Here is a 17785-nt window from a genome sequence, read left to right as displayed (position 1 = left end):
TCACTGCAACCTCCGCCTCCCAGGTTCAAGCGATTCTCCTGCCTCAGCCTCTTGAGTAGCTGGGATTACAGGCATGCACCACCACGCCCGGCTAATTTTGTATTTTCAGTAGAGACAGGGTTGTCAGGCTGATTTCGAACTTCCGACCTCAGGTGATCCACTCACCTCGGCCTCCCAAAGTGCTGGGATTACAGGCATGAGCCACCGCACCCAGCCAACCCACATTTTCTTAAACCAGAAAAGATGTTTTTCCCAAGTAAGCTGCCTGGAACAGCAAAAACTACAAATAAGGTAGTTAATCACAGTATCTAATAGCCAAATAACGAATTACGGTTGTGACTTATACACCAGTAAATAAATTAAGAATTTACCTTTAAAGTACTTATAACAGCAACAAAACAGAACAAAACAAAAAAAAGTATAAATTTGCCTACAAATAAAAAGTTTAGCCCCTGCAAAGTAAAAGCTAAGATAAAAAAATTACAGCGCAGTACAAAGACCTTAGAAATGTGTTAGGATTTCAGGTCCCTCTCTACGTGATTGTTTATGATTTATGCTAGTTATCAGAATTTTGAGAAGGGAAACTGGCATGTATTGGGGGGAAGAAAATCTTAAACTTAGAAACATTTTAGATAATTACTCATTTATCCAAATATAACTCACATAGTCTCCTAAATACTTTTCTGGAAAATAATTTTAACAAAATATGCGCTATTTATAATTAAAACCTGGAAACTACCTAAATCTCCAATAACAGCAGAATGGAAAAACTGTTGTCTATTCATTCAATGGATACTATACAGCAATGAGAATAAATGAATTAAACTATATGCAACATGGATTAACCTCAGAAACATAATATTGGGTAAAAAAAAAAAAAGCTAGATTCAAACAAATACATTCTTTATGTGATTCCATCCATATAAAGTACAAAAACAAAGCCTGTGAGAAGTCAGGATAGTGGTAGAGGGTTTTGGGTGGGGGTTGGTATATGGAGGTGGGTGCTTCTAGGTGCTGGCTAAATAGCTATGTTCCTTTTTTACAAATTCATCAAGCTACACTCTTATGATTTGAGCAATTTTCTGAATATATGTATCACATTTCAGTAAGGTTTATTCAAAACAACTTTCTTGTTTTTCAGTTACATAATTCTGAGTTTAGTTAGTATGTCTATTGTGCTTTGTGTTAATTTCTTCTAAATGAACCAGAGAGAGAAAATGCGATGACTCAAATTATTTCCAAAAGTAGGGTCTGGAAATGCCTTTCGAATAATCTAATTATGTTGAATTGGTTTTAACCTCATTTTAAAAATAAAAAAAAAAATGGTGCTTGCTTTCCCCTTCACCTTCCACCATGATGGTAAGTTTCCTGAGGCCTCCCAGTCATGCTTCCTGTTAAGCCTGTGGAACTGTGAGTCAATTAAACCTCTTTTCTTCATAAATTACCCAGTCTCAAGTAGTTCTTTATGCAGTGTGAGAACAGACTAATACACAAGTACTTCCATGGGGGGCTACCTTTAGGAATAAAGGATCATGATCCTTAATTTTGATTCAAGGCACTGTCTTCTTTGGTAGGAATGCAACCACTTTACTTTTCATCAATTACAAACAGAGTCACTTGGGCTAACCTGGAATACTTTATTCCAACGACATGTAAATACTGGTAATGTGACCAGCAGTCCGGACAGCCCACCCCTTTGCCTAGCTTGGTGCTTATGCTCTCCTCTTTAAGAATTAGGTCTTACCTGTAATCTCTTCTCAAGAAACTGCTTTCCACCTTCCAAACCATATGAATGTTCATAAGGATAGCTCCAATCTCGAATCAAAAACATTAATGTCTATACACACACAAAAAAAAATTGTTTATTTTACAATAAAGAAAATTTACAAAAATAAATCACAACTCTAACAACTGAAGCCTCCCTTACTCTCCTAAACAATGTTTATCAAAAGTTACAGTGGCCGGGCGCAGTGGCTCAAGCCTGTAATCCCAGCACTTTGGGAGGCCGAGACGGGCGGATCACGAGGTCAGGAGATCGAGACCATCCTGGCTAACACGGTGAAACCCCGTCTCTACTAAAAATACAAAAACTAGCCGGGCGAGGTGGCGGGCGCCTGTAGTCCCAGCTACTCTGGAGGCTGAGGCAGGAGAATGGCGTAAACCCGGGAGGCGGAGCTTGCAGTGAGCTGAGATCTGGCCACTGCACTCCAGTCCGGGTGACAGAGCGAGACTCCGCCAAAAAAAAAAAAAAAAAAAAAGTTATAGTAACCAAACGGTCACTTCCGGTCATGGTTATATCAAGGACCCACTTAAACAACATTCCCAGGCCCTATACCAAGCAATCACCAGCACTGAAGAACTTCACTAAATATAAAGAGTCACCACAAGCAATAATACAGGATTTTTAGAAATGAAAAACGGGTATATCAGGACATGCAGATCATAATTTTATATCATGGTTGTATAACTACAAGACCAACTAATTCTTGACGGCTATCTAGACTGATTATAGATCTGGTGTCAATAAGGACATTTTCACAGGATGTTTTTCTCATAGAGGGTGAGATTTCTCAACCTCAGCACTGCTGACATTTTGGGTCAGTTCATTCTTAGTTGTGTGTGGCTGTACTGTGTACTGTAAAACGTTGAACCATATTTCTGGCCTCTATGTGCTAGATACCAAGTGGTGCTAAGCTCCCCCACAAAACTGTGACAACCAAAAATGTCTCCAGACATTAGCAAATGTCCCCTGGGTGGCAAAATTATCCAAGTTCAGAAAAAAATGATATAGGCCAAATAGGGTATATTTCACCCATAATCTGCTCAACTACTTAATAAAAATTGGCATGACTGTCTTATATTTCCTATTAAGTTTAGAATAACATCTATTAAGAGAAACATTACTCCCCTTAATCTAAGTGACAGCATTAAGAATTAGCCTGGATTCATTTATTCTATTTATCCTGTTAGCCTATTACTGGTAAGTATGCTGATGATGACATTACCAAAGGTTAGTTTCAACTGCACTGAATCTGTAGCTAGCAATGAGTCTGTTGTAATATCCTGGTGTTTCCAAAATTACAAACTGAGGTGGCTTCACAACTTCTCATAGGCAAATCTTTAAAATGTTAAAATAACTTTTTTACCTGAAATGGTTTCTGGTAGATTTCTTCCATCGCAAGTCTTCCATACTCTGTAAATAACTATTAAATTGAGTTAGTTAAAATAATGCCTCTAAAGAGATTCAAAGAAGACATGTGTAAACCTGTTCTACATCAAAGGTCCAGGTACCAGAACCTTTAAAATCATTTGAAAACCAAACATTTAATTTTCTAACACACTAGGTACATACAAAATTTCTTCCAGTTAAGAAGTCATACATCAGTTTAAACCCATATAACATTCAATCGTGTTACCAGTATTATAGGCTTCCAAGTGTAAATTCATAATAAAGTGAGAATTAAATTTTTAATACTTGGCACATTTTCTTTAAGAAACATGTGCTTGCAGCTGGGCGCAGTGGCTCATGCCTGGTAATCCCAGCACTTTGGGAGGCCGAGGTGGGCAGATCACCTGAGGTTAGAAGTTCAACACCAGCCTGACCAACACAGTGAAACTTCATCTCCACTAAACATACAAAATCAGCCAGGTGCGGTGGCGCATGCCTGTAATCCCAGCTACCTGGGAGACTGTGGCAGGAGAATCCCTTGAACTTGGGAGGGGGAGGTTGCAGTGAGCCGAGATTGTGCCATTGTACTCTATCTAGTCTGGGCAACAAGAGCAAAACTCCAACTCAAAAAATTAAAATTAAAAAATGAAATACATACTTGCAAATGTTGAAGATCATCTTCTTGAATATTCTGAGACAGATTATACACCTGTTAAAACAAAATTTATTTTGTTTTTTATTAGTGTTTTGAATACCCAGCTTGTATATAACTTTACTTCTGGAAAAAAGGTTATTTTGTACCTCAGCACAAAGGAATCACTTAACTACTATCTTGATGAGGGACATGTGAAAAGGATTTTCTCTTTTTTCCTAACAATAGTCAAGATAGAATATTAAGGAAGAAGCAGTGGCGGTAAAATATGTAAAAAACATGAATATATGCATATTCATGGCCTAAAAGTGGTAGAAAAACAAGTGTGCTATCTAGTAGGTTTCTTTTACTCCTTCTCAAAGCTCTTTAATGTTATGATATGATCATCTTTTAAAGAGTGTAGGTTATTTCCACCATCATTTTTTTAAATTAGTGAATACAAGGGGCAATAATTTACAAAGATAAATTCCTCCCTGGTACAATCAGAGTATACAGTGACTCAGTGGGTACCTCCACTACCACTGACTCCAGTGTGGTTCTCTTTTTACTCACACTCCTCAGTTTGCTTACTCATCAGTTTTTACTTCCACTCAACATGACAATTTTACTGGCCTGTGGAAGCTAATAAAAGTAACAGCAGGTGGCACTCTTGCCCTTTCCAGAATTTTTTGGAGGCAACTAGAGCTGATAAAGGAGGGTCTAAACATCCTCAGGAAAGGGGGATTTTCATCCATTAATTCTAAGACAGATCTTTATAAAGTAATCTACACTGCCACAGGAGAAAAGTGGCCATCAACAGATATCACTTCTGCTAAAATAACTTACATCTTAAGGAACCAGGGTGACTCCAAAGATCGAACAATCTGTTCTAAGAGCAAATAAGTGATACTCTGGCCAAACCACTTGGAGGTCAAGAATATAGTCAATTTAGGCCAGCAAACCTAAAATAATATTCTTAGCTACTAATTCCAAACAAGGATTTAAAAGTAATTGATGACTGAGGTGATGATTTAGATTTTAACATTTTTAACATAAACTCTGACACCATGATTAACCTATGTGGGCCTTTGCTTTTAGAAAACAGGTCTGGATCATTTCATTGTCAGAGCCAGGAAACAGAGAAAGGGATTTATTTAACTTAGATCACTAGTACTTAGCATACTGTCTTGTATGTAACAGATGCTCAGTATGTATTTGTTGGAGGAATAAATCACAAGAAGATCAAATTAACATTTATCTATCAGCCAGATATCTTACACAAGGAAAGCCAGATATCTTACCCCCTCAAAGGCAAGGAAGAAAATAATCATAATCTTAATCTTCTTGGTTATTTATACTTTACAAAGCACTTTCATATGCATTATCTCATTTAGCTCTCATTTCTGACTGCACACAACAACCACATGCAAGACAGGCAAGATGAGTAAACTCATTTTTACAGACAACAAAATGGCTGTACAGCTTTAAGTGGCTGTCTAAAACCAGGTCTCTTACTATCAAAAAGTTGAATAAACAAAGAAAAAAAGACAAAGGGATAAGTTATAGGACAGAGAACTCCCTCTAGAGCCAGCTAACCTGAGGGGCTTCTGCTTGCTTCAAGGGAATCACAGTTGTGCCATCTTGCAAGATCAGAGAAAAAAGAGACTTAGAGGGTCCCCACCAGCATCACTTAGTGGGTAATGACAAATATCCCAACCCTATAATAAACTGAAGCCAAGCTGAACAGTATACTTCTTTTAGCTCATGTTAACAGCCAACCTTCTCTCCACTCTGATAGCTAGGTACTTCAAACTGAGGAAGGAGGAAAATGGGAGCTTAGAGAGACGACTCATATGTTCCAGACATTACTGGAAAGCATTAAAAAAATCCAAGACACTGTGACAGCATCACCTATGATCTACCATTGATAAGAACAATTTCTTATCTTGGGAGGATCACATACCCATTTTTAAAAAATATTTGCAAATATACTTCTTGATACACCATCACCAGCTGGGCCTAACCGCCATACTTCAATAATTCATTTTTCAGAGATGTATCAGCCACAGATGATCTCAGAAAAGAAAAAGTAAAGAAATACCAAATGACATGTGGTAGTTTAATTCAGTCCAATCCATCTAAATTATACAGAAAAGAAATGGCCTAGCCTGAAGAAACTAGAACCTGATAGAACACCAAATACAATTTGAATATAAGTGAAAAAGAGAAGGGATTTTATCCCTTCCTAAATGAAGATGCTAAAAATCCTGTTTATTATTACATAAGCATTCTTTGGGTTTTCTAAATTAAACATTAATTAATTATTCTGCTTTTATCTCCTTTAGTTCAAATAATTGAGTACCACTTGTCACAGATATAGAATAAAAAACTAGACTTCTAAGCTTAATTACTTGGGTTTTTTGTTTGTTTTAGCCAAAAAAACAAAAATATACTCTCCATATTGCTGTGTCTGATAGCCATCAAACTGATTTCAATTACAGATAATGTGTGGTATCTTTTCCTTTTTTAAAAAAAAAAAAAGTATATATTCCATAATGAAAAAATAAGAGACTGGTTGTTGGTTTATTGCATCCTTTGTAACTATCCAAAGTACAAAATTTCACATCCTAAGCCAGAAAACCATGCATGGAAATGTAAATAACCAATAAGAAATGTAAATAGCTTTCAAGAAATGTAAATAGCTCTCTTTAATTTTAATTCCTTTTTTTCCCTTCAATCAAAAGGCATTTTGCCAGCACAAGGTGGCACATGCTGATAGTCCCAGCTACTTAAGAGGCTGAGGCAGGAGGATCACTTCAGCCCAGGAGGAAAAAGCTAGAGTGTGCATGATCACACCCATGAATAGCCACTACACTCCAACCTGGGCAATATAGTAAGAATCCATCTCAAAAAAAATTAAAACGGCATTTTCAAGAGGGGCCAAACACCGGGTGCGGTGGACCATGCCTGTAATCCCAGCACTTTGGGAGGCCAAGGTGGGCGGGTCACCTGAGGTCAGGAGTTCGAGACCAGCCTGGCCAACATGGTGAAACCCGTCTCTACTAAAAATACAAAAAATTAGCTGGGCATGGTGGCGGGAGCCTGTAATCCCAACTACTCGGGTTAGGAGAATGAACTCGGGAGGCAGGGGTTGCAGTGAGCCGAGATCACGCCACTGTACTCTAGCCTGAGCAACAAGAGTGAAACTCTGTCTCAAAAAAGAAAAAAAAAAAAAAAAAAGAGGGGTCAAATGATTATGTGAACTGATCGTACCACTTACTCTTGTGTCTCACCTGGACAGAGCTAGTCATAGTGCTCAGAGCAAACACCGTTGCACAGTCTTTGATAGTTGACTGGCTATCAAAGGCACCCTGGGTATCCATAAGCAGCACGGCAACCTAGGAATTTGAGAGTTTAAAATACTTAGTAAAACAGTGGCCAAAAATGACTATAAAAAAAAATTAAATGATAAATTTGAAAATCAGTCATTAAATTAAGAAAAGTACTTATATCTCATACATTTGACATAATAATCCATATGTTAAAGTTATCAAACATTACTAGTTCTGTGTTGTTTTGATTTCTAATATCAGAAAATAGCCCAAGAAAGAACACAGGGTAGAAAAGTATAAACAGAATTTTACTTTCGTTCCATTAGGTCTGTCAATCACAAATACTTCATTCCAAACTTGTATGCCTGTTGTTTCTCTTTCACAGCCACCTCGCCATGTAAAGCCTGTCAATGGTTCATTGTTTCCACCAATCCAACTTTGAGAATCCTGTCAAAGTTAAGGATAAACGTAAAATAAAACACAATTAAGAAATAAAAGAAACCCAAAAAATCACCCATCCTTTATTTTACAGACGGGGAAGCTAAATCCAGAGAGACAGAAAACACTGTGTAACAAACAAGTAGTTACAAAGCAGTCCTTAAATCTCATGTGGGGTTCTTTTTCTTGTAGAGATGTAGTCTCCTCCAAACTTGAATCTTCTCAAATCAGCTCACACTACTACTCTCTAGGCTTCTAAATAAGTGAGGTCATACTTACTTGCCTCCTTTTTAGAAAAATTTCCTGGCTGGGCATGACAGCTCATGTCCATAATCCCAGCACTTTGGGAGGCTGAAGTGGGCAAATCACTTGAGGCCAGGAGTTTGAGACCAGCCTGGCCAATGTGGCGAAACCCCATCTTTACAAAAAGTACAAAACTTAGCCAGGCATGGTGGCACACTCCTGTAGTCCCAGCTACTCAGGAGGCTGAGGTACGAAGGATCACCTGAACCTGGGAGGTTGAGGCTACAGTGAGCTGAGACTGCACCACTATACTCCAGCCTGGGTGACAGAGTAAGATCCTGCCTCAAAAAAAAAAAAAAAAAAAAAGAGAGAGAGAGAAAGATTTCCTAAAATGTTAAAAATCATAAAAAAAAAAAAAAAACTCGACACCAATTATTTTAACATGTTCTTACACAGATAAGCAAAACTAAGTTTCAGGTAGAAAGACTGTCAAAACAGCATTGCTCTCTTTAGAAACAGCTTACACTCTTTAAAAAATAATTTTAGGCTGGGTGCAGTGGCTCATACCTGTAACCCTAGCACTTTGGGAAGCCGAGGCAGGTGGATCACCTTAAGTGGCTGAAGTGGGCAAATCACTTTTGAGGCCAGGAGTTTGAGACCAGCCTGGCCAACATGGTGAAACCCCATCTCTACTAGAAATACAAAAATTAGCCGGGTGTTGTGGCACACGCCTATAATCCCAGCTACTCAGGAGGCTGAGGCAAGAAAATCACTTGAACCCGTGGGCAGAGGTTGCAGTGAGCAGAGATCGCACCACTGCACTCCACCCTGGCAAAAAGAGTGAAACTGTCTCAAAAACAAAAAAAATCAATTTAAAAAATAACCCCAAGACTTGTTTGGAACCTGATTTAAACAAACTAACTATTTAAAACGCCTTTTTTGAAACCAACAGGAAAATATGAACCCAAACTGGTTATCTCATTAGATGGTGTTAAATTAGGGTCAAGAAGATTGTTTGGTGTGCTAATGATACTGTGGTTAAGAAAAAAAAAATAGAGTCTTTATCTATTAGATACTCAGGTATCTGTAGTGAATGGATATGCCTGGCATTTGCTTTAAAATATTCCAGGAGGTGAGGAAAAAAGAGAACAGACAAAACAAGACCAGCAAAATGTTGACAGGTATGCTGGAGTTCATTATATACAATTCTCTTTATTTTAGGGTATGTTTAAAATTTTCCACAATAAAAGTTTTTAACTAGAACCACAGGGCTAAATTGTTATTATGAAATAATATGAAAGTTAATATATAAGGTAATTTTTCTAGAAAATTTAATCTGGGACATAATAAACGAGTACCTTTGACAGATGTCAAGATACCTATACTTCAGTATACTTAAAGCCCACATAGCCTTTACTGAATGTACCCCACAGGAAAAATTCCTTTGTTTCAGAAATACTTCTAATAAGCTTGGATATCTAGTCTAAAACAAATTACAAAGACTGAATTAAGAGTGGAGAGACGTTTAAGACAGGACCGATGAGGAACGAAATAATTTATTAAAAGCAGACACACAGTGGCAAAAACAAAAACAAAACAGTGTCAGCCAGGCATAGTGGCTCACGCCTGTAATCCCAGAACTTTGAAAGGCTGAGGCAGGTGGATCACTTGCCTAGGAGTTCAAGACCAGCTTGGCCAACATGGTGAAACCCCATCTCTACTAAAAAGACATTAAAAAAAAAAAAAATAGCCAGGCGTGGCAGCACATGCCTGTAATCCCAGCTACTTGGGAAGCTGAGGGAGGAGAATCGCTTGAACCCGGGTTTCACATGGGTTGTGGGAGGTGGAGATTGCAGTAAGTTGAGATTGCACCACTACGCTCTAGCCTGGGCAAGAGAGAGAGACTCTGTCTCAAACAAAACAAAAAGTATCATCCAGACCATCACCTAACATAGCCTTAAACTTCAAACCATCTTTAATTATCATTATTATTATTATTCCACAAAACTCCTATCCCCAGTAGACGACCAATCCTATCAATTACAAACTTCTCTTGGATTCATTTCTTTTTCTTCAGTTTTCAATACCTTCAACTTAAAGACCTCATCTATGCTGGTCAGAAGGCTGCCACCTGAGACAATTCCATTCACAGTATATATGATGGACTTGTGTTTCAGGAGGCACCCTTCACAGGACTCAGAAGCTTATTTTGACACTCCCCAGATAGGCAACACTGGTGATCCTGCCCCTTGACTGCATATTTGGATACCTCATATTGGTCCCTATGCAACTCCTGCTCTATCCTCTAACCCATTTTTCCATAGTCACTGAATGTTCACAAGAAATGTAATCGTGCCACTGTCCTGCTGAAAAGTCATCTGTGGCTCCCCACTACCAATAAGACCATCTGGAGATCTGCTGCATTAAGAATCCTTTTTTCTTTTTCTTTTTTTGAGACAGGGTCTCACTCTGTCACTCAGGCTGGAGTGCAGTGGCCCAATCAGCACTCACTGAAACCTCATCCTCCTGGGCTCAAGTGATCCTCCCACCTCAGCCTCCCAAGTAGCTGGGACTGCAGGTGCACACCACCACACCTGGCTGATTTTTGTATTTTTTGTAGAGACAGAGTTTCGCCATGTTGCCCAGGCTGATAACACCACCTTTAATTTACTCTTCTTGTCTGTGCTCCTGATATTCCCCACAGATCTCAACACACATCTTCCTGATTCTACCATACCAAAAAAAGTTACCATTCCCCAAACGCATATGTTGTTTAGCTTAGGTATATCTCTGTTCCACCTACTGTCTGCCTAGACTCAGCCGGCAGTCAAGAAACTTCAACTTTTCTGTACTGTTAAAGCATATTATTGATACTGCATGGTTGTTACCTTTATATAGTTTTGCAGTTCTTATGTGAGTCTCTTGAGAGCAAAGGCTGTAAAGAATCATCTTTGTTCACCAAACTGCTCCTATCAAAGTGCCTTGCACTGTTGTAAGTTCTCACATGGAGAATCTCATTCTCCCACAGTATCAAAAAAAAATCTGGTACTTAATGAATTTATGATTTCTCAAAGTTACAGCCTACACAAATAACTCCTCTAAGAGAACTCTGGTTTTACTCTACATTTTACTTATTTCTATCTCCTCTACAAGAACGTAAGTTTCACTAAAGTTGTACTTGTTTCATTCTTACAAATATTCCCAGCACAGAGAATAGTGCACCTGACTTGTAGTAGGTATTCTAAGTATTTCTTAAATAAACAAAAAAGTTTACTTATAAGTTTCGATGTACTCCCTTTTGAGCATGGGTAATAAATCCAGAAGAAATATGATCTTTGTTATTATTCCTAGAAACAAAACAATTACATAAAGACAGTAAAAATAAATTTTTAAAAGTATAGATGACTGAAATCATAGGCTTATATGTTTTCTAGCCACCTCTTCCAAAGAAACTTTAAAAGGAATTGGTGTCTCATAAAAATCTACTATGTATCATCTCTTCCTAAGTTACCTTGGAATAGAAGTGTTAAAAAAAAAAATACTAAACTGATTAGTCAGCAAAAGGATGAAAGACGCTAAGTGTGGTGGCTACACCTGTAATCCCAGCATTTTGGGAGGCCAAGGCAGGAGGATCACTTGAGCCCAAAAGTTCAAAGCTGCAGTGAGCTATGATGACACCACCACACTCCAGCCTGGATGACAGAGTGAGACCCCGTCTCTATTTAACAACAGCAACAACAAAGATGAAAAAATAAATCAGAGAACTAATCAGATTCTTCAAAACTTGTAAAAGTCTATAATTTCTCTAACATAGTGAATACTGACAGTTTTCATAAAATACAGTCATTCATTCATTAAATATTTATGAACATCTACCATGTGCCAGCCATTTTTCTAGGGATACAACAGTGAACAAGAATAAACATTCCTGCCCTCAAAGAGAATTTTACTGGGAGCTAGAGGCAGCTTTGCTGATAACAGACCCTATTTGCTGTGATAATTTACTAAAAGCAAACCTAAAAACTTGAAAACACTAATCTGATACTATTTACTACTATGGAGACAACAGCCTCAAAACTCAGAAATACAAAAAACAAACAAACAAATGAGTACTTACAGAATAAATCTCAACTGCCAAAGGCAATCTAAAATCACCAGAAGTTCTTTTTTTTTTTGAGATGGGGTCTCACTTGCTATGTTGCCCAGGCTGGTCTTGAACTCTTGAGATCAAGCAATCCTCCCACCTCAGCCTCTCAAAGTGCTGGGATTACAAGCAAGAGCCACCATGCCCAGCCTAAAGTTTAAGTATAATCAAATAGTGAATAAATACAGCCCTTGCCAAAAAGACGTCCTATATAATATAATTATCAGCAATAAAGAAAACTTACCTATTCTAAACAGTAAGAAACAAATTCATATTTTGCCAAAGGAAAGGTACAGTCCCTAGCAACAAAGTGAAACAACTATGTAAACATTTATTTATTTAGTTAGAAAGAAAAAGAGACAGACAGACAGACAGACAGACAGGGTCTTGCTCTATCGCCCAAGCTGCTGAGCAGTGGCATGATCATAGCTCACTGTCCTCAACCTCCTGGGCTCTAGTGATCAAACAAAGTGTTGGTCCTCCTGCCAGGCCTACATGTATCAGAGCACACCCGCTCCTGACTGCTGGCAAGCTGACTCCCTTTCACAATGGATAGGCTGGAAAAATAAAGGTTCATACAGAAGCCATAAATCATCACAACTAGGAGCAAAAGGAATAAAAAGGATGAAATTAAGATCCAAGTAGCACTACAATAATAAGCGAGACCCTCCCTAGTTGCATGGCATTCCCCACACCACCACAAATGAAAATCTTCATCTGTATAAAACTAGTACCTATTCAGGAGACAGGTTATGAACACTCAGCCTCCAAACTGATGGACAGAATAAATACTGTACACATTCTAACCACCAACTGTATGTACTATTTTCATTTGAATATGTGAGAACACTCTGCAAGTCCTGGAACAAATTATAAAACACTTGACTTTAAAATAGTTAAAAACTGTCTAACATCTTATCCAACCCCATCCTCACCCCATACCCAACTCCTTCCATCTGGGGCTGGACAAATCAATGAAATTATGTCATGAGCCCAGGAAAAGGACAACTCTAACAACTCAGGTACATGCTAAAGAGGAATTTAATATATTTTGATAGAAGGTTCTGTTTAAAAGGTGTCTTTGACCTTGAAGACACGATGCTAAATGAAATAGGCCACACACAAAAGGACAAATATTCTATGATTCCACTCATATGAGGTGCTTAGTCAAATTCACAGGGACAGAAAGTAGAATGGTGGATGCCAGGGGATGGGGGAGAGAAATGGGGAGTTAGTGTTTAACGGGCACAGAGCTTCAGTTGGGGAATGAAGAAGTTCTGGAGATGGGTGGTGGCAATGGCTGCACAACAATGTGAACAGACTTAGTGCCACTGAAGTTGTTTGTACACTTACAAATGGTTAAAGAGGTAAATTTTACATTATGTATATCTTACCACAATTAAAACAAAAAAGGTGCCCTTGAGGGCTAACAAAATGGAAGGAGCATACACCTCGTAATTAAACTGAGATTTGACTTTAGAGTCTTCCACTGGACCTCCAGTTTCAACTTTCTCTTGTAAAAATTTAGAAGTCATCAGACCCATTTTTACAACAAGAAAAAACCTTAGCAAACTGAAAAATCAATAACTCTCCTTTCTCAGATCAAAGAATTGAGATCACAAGTCAAACCACCCCTACAAAATCATGACAGACAAACTAACACAAAGGATCATGAGCTGAGGTCAGCTTACCAGCAACTGCTGCAGCAACTGGTAGGAACACTTAAATGACAATTTGAATGAATTGTCAGAAGCTGAGAGTGCACTAGTTTAAGCATTAAAAACCCTAGAGTCTTAGCAAACCCCACACTTTCCTGAATATTATCTCAAAGAACTCCGCAAAGTTCTCAAAGTAATAACGGAAGAAAGTTTCCCTCATGACTGACAAGGGAGGGGAAGTAACCCTGGGAAAGTAACCACTCTCTGTCTGTCTGTCTATCTATCTATCTATCTATCTATCTATCTATCTATCTATCTATCTATCTAATCCACACACACACACACAGCAGTCCCCACAACAAAAGCCTGCCCTCCTGAGAAAACTACCTTACCGGAGCTTTATCTGACCCTAGGGAGGAGCAATCAGCCAACTCCAGCCCCATCTAGGCTTCCTGTCTAGTTTTTTTTTTTTAAAAAAAAAAAAAAGAGTCATAGACCAGGACTCAGGCCCACTAAAAAACTAAGGAGCCAGGTGCAGTGGTGTGTCTGTAGTCTCAGCTATTCAGGAGACTAAGCTCAGGAGTTCGAGACCAGTCTGGGCAACATAAGGAGACTCTGTCTCAAAAAGAATAAAAATAAAACTAAGATTTAACCATAAGGTGACATATGATGCTTCTGCTCTCCTACACTTTACCACCTCATCAACAATGCTCCAATATAATGACAGTGGATTATAAATAAAAAAGTTGTAAGACACAGAGTTCAGTAAATTCAATAAAATTTCTTGGGAAATCCCAAAGACAATGGGAGAGCAGGAAGAAACTGAAACCTCTAGGATCTGCAGCTACACAACACATTAAACATGGCCCATCTCCTAACTAGATTAACATATAATCTCATAATAAAAGGCTACATCTTCAGTCTTTATTACCTGATACTTCATGTCTGGGTTTCAGCAAAAAATTACAAGCCATGTCAAAAGGCAAGAAAAAATAGACTGAAAAGACAAGGCAAACATCAGAACCAGACTTGGATATATTTCAGAATTATAAAATAGGAAATTGATCCAGGAAGAAGATAGGTGTTTAAAAGGTGTCTTTGACCTTGAAAACACTATGCTAAACGAAATAGGCCACACACAAAAGGACAAATATTCTATGATTCCACTCATATGAGGTGCTTAGTCAAATCCACAGGGACAGAAAGTAGAATGGTGGATGCCAAGGGATGGGGGAGCGAAATGGGGAGTTAGTGTTTAATGGGCACAGAGCTTCAGTTGGGGAATGAAGTTCTGGAGATGGATGGTGGCAATGGCTGCACAACAACGTAAACAGACTTAGTTAGACAGAAAGTTATTTATGTCGCCAATACCAGGCAGGATAAATACCAAAAAATCTCTACTAGGTATGTCACGGGCCTAGCTGCAAAGTAACACAAAGAGAAAAATCTTGAAAGAAGTCAGGAACAAAACACTTTACCTATAGAGGAACAAAGATAAGAATTACACTGGACTTCCCATTACAAATCATGCAAGCAGCTGGGTGTGGTGGCTCATGCCTATAATTCCAGCACTTTGGGAGGCCGAGGCAGGCAGATCACTTGAGGTCTGGAGTTCAAGACCACCCTGGGTCAATATGACAAAACCCCCGTCTCTACTAAAAATACAAAAATTAGCCGGGCGTGGTGGCCCGCACCTGTAGTCTCAGCTACTTGGGAGGCTGAGGCAGGAGAATCACTTGCGCCCGGAAGGTAGAGCTTGTAGTGAGCCAAGATCATGCCACTCCACCCCAGAGTGGGTGACAGAGTGAGGTTCCATCTCAAAAAACAAAACAAAATAAAAATCATGCAAGCAGGAAGGAAATAGGGTAAAATGTTTATAGAGCTGGGGGGGAAAAAAAGCCTCCAAACTAAAATTCTGTATCCAGTAAAGTTATCCTACAAAAGAAGTAAAGACTTTCTTAGCCAAAAACTGAGGAAGGTTGTCGCCAATACATTAGCAAAAAGGAAAATGATATAGGTGAGAAACTCAAATCTACATAAAGAGAGAAAGAATGTCAGAGAAGGATAAAAAGGTAAAATAAAATCTTCTAGATGGTTATAGTATATAGATCAGGGAAACAAATGACAGCAATGTATAAAAGACAGGAGGGAGGAACTGGGACTATGCTAAGGTAACTGCACTATCCATGAAGCAGTATAATATCTGAAAGTGCACTTAGCTTAGTTGTAAATGTATATTGCAAACTCCAGGCAGCCACCAAAAAAACACATTTAACAGATACATTAAGAGAATACAGAAAATGCAATCAAGTTAAATGTTCAACTAAAATTGGAGAAGGCAGAAAAAAATGGGAAGATAAAAAAGAAAAAAAAAGTACACACACAAAAAAACACCAGAAACAATTACACGCATGGCAGCTATGAATCCAATTATATCAACAATCACTTTACATCTGAATGACTTAAATATACCAAGTAAAAGAAATTGTCAGCTGGGCACAGTGGCTCACGTCTCTAATCCCAGCACTTTGGAAGGCCGAGGCAGGTGTCGAGATCAGTCTAGTCAACACGGGGAAACCTTGTCTCTACTAAAAATACAAAACTTAGCCGGGCATGGTGGCAGGTGCCTGTAATCCCAGCTATTCAGGAGGCTAAGGCAAAATCATTTGAACCAGGGAGGCGGAGGTTGCAGTGAGCCAAGACTGCACCACTGCATTCCAGCCTGGGTGACAGAGTAAGATTCTGTCTCAAAAAAAGAAATTGTCACAGTGGGTTTTCAAAAAATAGAGCCAACTATATGCTATCCATTTTAAAAACCCCACTTTACAAAGACACGGGTTAAAAGTAAAGGTATGGGAAAGACATACCATGCCAACACTAATCAAAAGAAAGCTAGAATAGCTATGTTAATTACAGACAAAGCAGTTTTCAAACTAAGAGAAAAACGACTTCTGAACAAAGGTTAGAGTTGAATTACACCAAAATACGTGAACCAAAAATTGAACTCCAAAGAGTAACAGGCAAATCCACTATTAAACTGGGAGACCTCACACCTCTTTATAGGTAGCTGATATACCCAGCAAGTAGAAAACCAGTAACACAGTTGAGCTGAACAGAATCAGCAATCAAATGGATCTAACTGACATTACAGAACACTTCATTCAACAACAGCACAATACATACTCTTCTCAAACTCACAAAGAACATTCACCAAGGTAGACGATACCCTGAGCCTTAAAATACACCTTTAAAAATTTAAAGGGTGGCCGGGCGCGGTGGCTCAAGCCTGTAATCCCAGCACTTTGGGAGGCCGAGACGGGCAGATCACGAGGTCAGGAGATCGAGACCATCCTGGCTAACACGGTGAAACCCCGTCTCTACTAAAAAATACAAAAAACTATCTGGGCGAGGTGGCGGGCGCCTGTAGTCCCAGCTACTCGGGAGGCTGAGGCAGGAGAATGGCGTAAGCCCAGGAGGCGGAGCTTGCAGTGAGCTGAGATCCCCGGCCACTGCACTCCAGCCTGGGTGACACAGCCAGACTCCGTCTCAAAAAAAAAAAAAAAAAAAAAATTTAAAGGAATAGATAATACAAAGTATGCTCTCATACCACAACAGAATTGAACTATTAATAGAAATCAATAGCAGAAACACAGCTGGAAAACTCCCCAAATAGTTGGAGTTTAAAACAACTCACCTCAAAATAACATAGGAATCAAGGAAATCTCAATAGAAATTTTAAAATACATTGAACTAAATGAAAATGAAAATAAAACCTATTAAAGTTTCCATGATTAGAGGAGATTTGTAGCATTAGATGCATACAGTAGGAAAGAAAAAACCGTGATTAGAGGAGAAATTTATAACATTAGAGGCATAGAGGAGGAAAGAAAAAAAGTTCTAAAACCAATACTCTAAGCTGCCACCTCACGTAACTGGAAAAGAAGACCAATATAAACCTAAAGTAGGATGAATAAAATCAGAGCAAGAACCAATGAAACTGAAATAAGAAAACAGAAAATCACAACAGAAAAATCAAATTAATGAAACCAAAAACTGGTCCTTCAAAAAGATCAATATAATTGATTGAAGAGAGAGGGGGGGAAAAAAAAGAGAAGACAAACTAATATCAGAAATCAAAGAATCATCATCATCACTAATTCCATGAACATT

At 38.6% G+C, this 17785-nt stretch overlaps 1 protein-coding gene across 1 annotated transcript in view; it reads right to left on the bottom strand.

Annotated features, from left to right (window-relative positions):
- Positions 1 to 17785, bottom strand: part of ATL2 (atlastin GTPase 2) — an 87654-nt gene that overhangs the window by 15771 nt on the left and 54098 nt on the right. The window contains exons 3-8 of the mRNA XM_011936032.1: positions 7445 to 7579; positions 7094 to 7198; positions 3828 to 3878; positions 3147 to 3203; positions 1745 to 1837; positions 1592 to 1659 (exon numbers count right to left, since the gene is read on the bottom strand). Of these exons, the coding sequence (XP_011791422.1) occupies positions 1592 to 1659; positions 1745 to 1837; positions 3147 to 3203; positions 3828 to 3878; positions 7094 to 7198; positions 7445 to 7579 (509 nt within the window). The remainder of the gene's footprint in view (positions 1 to 1591; positions 1660 to 1744; positions 1838 to 3146; positions 3204 to 3827; positions 3879 to 7093; positions 7199 to 7444; positions 7580 to 17785) is intronic.

The sequence above is a fragment of the Colobus angolensis genome, unplaced genomic scaffold, assembly GCF_000951035.1.
Source record: "Colobus angolensis palliatus isolate OR3802 unplaced genomic scaffold, Cang.pa_1.0 Scaffold15, whole genome shotgun sequence".
Classification (NCBI taxonomy): Eukaryota; Metazoa; Chordata; class Mammalia; order Primates; family Cercopithecidae; genus Colobus; species Colobus angolensis.
This window is presented reverse-complemented; position numbering and strand designations above follow the sequence as displayed.